Source organism: Chiloscyllium plagiosum, unplaced genomic scaffold (assembly GCF_037043375.1).
Source record: "Chiloscyllium plagiosum isolate Xiang-an unplaced genomic scaffold, Cpla_swu_hap1 HiC_scaffold_51, whole genome shotgun sequence".
NCBI classification, from domain to species: Eukaryota; Metazoa; Chordata; class Chondrichthyes; order Orectolobiformes; family Hemiscylliidae; genus Chiloscyllium; species Chiloscyllium plagiosum.
In genome coordinates this window covers 3,830,208-3,833,944 of record NW_028270189.1, presented here as the reverse complement: position 1 = coordinate 3,833,944, position 3,737 = coordinate 3,830,208, and the positions used below count along the sequence as shown (strand labels likewise).

Here is a 3,737-nt window from a genome sequence, read left to right as displayed (position 1 = left end):
AGCTCCCCTCAGCACTGTCCCCATCACCCCCACTCCCAGGGACAGTAAGGGGCTGGATTACAGAGTGAAGCTCCCTCAGCACTGTCCCCCATTCACACCCCCACTCCCAGGGACAGTAAGGGCTGGATACAGAGTGAAGCTCCCTCAGCACTGTCCCCCATTACACACCCCAGGCTCAGGGACAGTAAGGGGCTGGTACAGAGTGAAGCTCCCTCAGCACTGTCCCCCATTACACACCCCACTCCCAGGGACAGTAAGGGGCTGGATACAGAGTGAAGCTCCCTCAGCACTGTCCCCATTTACACCACCCCCACTCCCAGGGACAGTAAGGGGCTGGATACAGAGGAAGCTCCCTCAGCACTGTCCCCATTACACACCCCCAATCCAGGGACAGTAAGGGGCTGGATACAGAGTGACGCTCCCTCAGCACTGTCCCCCATTACACACCCCCACTCCCAGGGACAGTAAGGGGGATACAGAGAAGCTCCCTCAGCACTGTCCCCATTACACACCCCCACTCCCAGGGACAGTAAGGGGCTGGATACAGAGTGAAGCTCCCTCAGCACTGTCCCCATTACACACCCCAATCCCAGGGACAGTAAGGGGCTGGATACAGAGTGAGCTCCCTCAGCACTGTCCCCATTAACACACCCCCACTCCCAGGGACAGTAAGGGCTGGATACAGAGTGAAGCTCCCTCAGCACTGTCCCCATTACACACCCCCACTCCCAGGGACAGTAAGGGGCTGGATACAGAGGTGAAGCTCCCTCAGCACTGTCCCCATTACACACCCCCACTCCAGGGACAGTAAGGGGGCTGGATACAGAGTGAAGCTCCCTCAGCACTGTCCCCCATTACACACCCCCACTCCCAGGGACAGTAAGGGGCTGGATACAGAGTGAAGCTCCCTCAGCACTGTCCCCCATTACACACCCCACTCCCAGGACAGTTAAGGGGCTGGATACAGAGTGAAGCTCCCTCAGCACTGTCCCCCATTACACACCCCACCCCAGGGACAGTAAGGGGCTGGATACAGAGTGAAGCTCCCACAGCACTGTCCCCATTACACACCCCCACTCCCAGGGACAGTAAGGGCTGGATACAGAGTGAAGCTCCCTCAGCACTGTCCCCCATTACACACCCCCACTCCCAGGGACAGTAAGGGGCTGGATACAGAGTGAAGCTCCCTCAGCACTGTCCCCCATTACACACCCCACTCCCAGGGACAGTAAGGGGCTGGATACAGAGTGAAGCTCCCTCAGCACTGTCCCCCATTACACACCCCCACTCCCAGGGACAGTAAGGGGCTGGAGACAGAGTGAAGCTCCCTCAGCACTGTCCCCCATTACACACCCCCACTCCAGGGACAGTAAGGGGCTGGATACAGAGTGAAGCTCCCTCAGCACTGTCCCCATTACACACCCCCAGGATAGGGACAGTAAGGGGCTGGATACAGAGTGAAGCTCCCTCAGCACTGTCCCCCATTACACACCCCCACTCCCAGGGACAGTAAGGGCTGGATACAGAGTGAAGCTCCCTCAGCACTGTCCCCCATTACACACCCCACTCCCAGGACAGTAAGGGGCTGGATACAGAGTGAAGCTCCCTCAGCACTGTCCCCATTACACACCCCCACTCCAGGGACAGTAAGGGGCTGGAGACAGAGTGAAGCTCCCTCAGCACTGTCCCCCATTACACACCCCCACTCCCAGGGACAGTAAGGGGCTGGATACAGAGTGAAGCTCCCTCAGCACTGTCCCCCATTACACACCCCCACTCCCAGGGACAGTAAGGAGCTGGATACAGAGTGAAGCTCCCTCCCCATTCACCATTATCCCAATAGCAGGGATTGGATTGCTCGGAGTCCCTGTTGGCCGGCATCTGGAAGGGCTGAACGATGATTAGGAAGATCTTACCCAAGGCCATCAGGTGGCCCAAGTCGAACTTGGGAACATTGCGTGCCCACAGCGGTTTGAAGTGTTCTGTCAGACAGATCTTCCCTCCTCTGTGTGGAGACAACAGTAACCATGGCAATTAACGCACTCGACAACGTGGAGCAGCAGTCCCTCTCCCTTTCCCACGCCTAACCTGGCACTGGCACGGCGGTATATGTACAAAGGTAGCAAAGACTCAACTCACAGGCCAGCTGTTCCCACATTCGCCCCGGTCCCTGTCCCTCACCACCTTCCCAGATCTTTGCAAAACTCTTTAACCCCATAGTGTCTCTCTCTCTCTCTCTCAGTCTGTCTTGCTTCCCTCTCCTGAGCTTTGCCTCTCCATCCTTTTCTCCCCCCGCCATCTCTCTTTCCCACCACCTCACTCTCTGTCAGTGGTTCACTTCATTTTATCTATTTTCTCACCCTCCATTCTCTCTCTGGGTGTGTGTGTGTACGCACATGCGGGTACATATATACCAGTCTATTTGTGTATCTGTGTCTATATTTGCCTGTGTCTACGTGTGCGTGTGTATGTATACATGTCTATTTGTGTGCCTGTGTCTGTGCACATGTACATGTGCACATGTAAGCATGTATACATACATATCTATTTTTATATATAACATGTCTGTGCGCTGTACACCTGTGCATGTGATATATATACTTACTTATTTGTGTGCCTGTGTCTATCTTTGTGTGCCCATGACTGTGCACATGTACATGTATGCATGTGTATATATATTATCTATTTGTGTGTGCCTGTATCTATATTTGTCTGTGTGCGTGTGTCTGTGCGCGTGTGTATATATATGTGTGTATTTGTGTGTGCCTGTATCTATATTTGTCTGTGTGCCTGTGCGCATGCATAAAAATGTGTGTATTTGTGTGTGCCTGTATCTATATTTGTCTGTGTGTATGTGCATAAACGTGTGTATTTGTGTGTGCCTGTGTATATACTGTGTGTGCCTGTATCTATATTTGTCTGTGTGCATGTGCGTGTATATTTGTGTGTGTGCCTGTGCGTGTGTATATATACGTGTGTATTTTGTGTGTGCCTGTATCTACATTTGTCAGTGTGCCTGTGCGTGTGTATATACACGTGTATTTGCTTGTGCCTGTATATATTTGTCTGTGTGAGCATGTACACGTGTATATATACACATATCTATTTATGTGCCTGTGTCTATCTTTGCGTGCCTGTGTCGGTGCACATTGTATATATACGTGTCTATCTGTGTGTGTGTCTATATTTGCCCATGTGCCGATGTGTCTGTGCACAGATGTGTGTGTGCGTGTGTATGTATACATGTCTATTTGTGTGTCTGTGTCTACATTTATCATTGTGCCTGTGTCTGCGTGCATGGATGTGTGTGTGTGTGTATGTATATGTGTCTATTTGTTGTGTGTCTATATTTTATTATTGTTCGTATCTGCGCGCATGTCTGTGCGTGTGTATGTATACGTGTCTATGTGTGTATGTCTACATTTATCATTGTGCCTGTGACTGCTGCACGCATGTATGTGTGTATGTGTACGTGTCTACATTTATCATTGTGCCTGTGTGTCTGTGTGCACGTATGCGTGTGCGTATGTATACTTGTCTATTTGTGTGTCTACAATTTATCATTGTGCACTGTGTGTCTGCGCGCATGGGTGTGCGTGTGTATGTATATGTGTCTATTTGAGTGTGTGTCTACATTTATCATTGTGCCTGCGCACATGTATTGTGCGTGTGTATGTATACGCATCTATTTATGTGTTTGTATCTATATTTATCATTGTGCCTGTGTCTGCGCGCAC

At 51.1% G+C, this 3,737-nt stretch overlaps 1 protein-coding gene across 1 annotated transcript in view; it reads right to left on the bottom strand.

Moving 5' to 3' along the window:
- Positions 1 to 3,737, bottom strand: part of ufc1 (ubiquitin-fold modifier conjugating enzyme 1) — a 21,601-nt gene that overhangs the window by 7,584 nt on the left and 10,280 nt on the right. Inside the window, exon 5 of the mRNA XM_087985234.1 lies at positions 1,917 to 2,005. Coding sequence (XP_087841360.1) covers positions 1,917 to 2,005 — 89 coding nt within the window. The remainder of the gene's footprint in view (positions 1 to 1,916; positions 2,006 to 3,737) is intronic.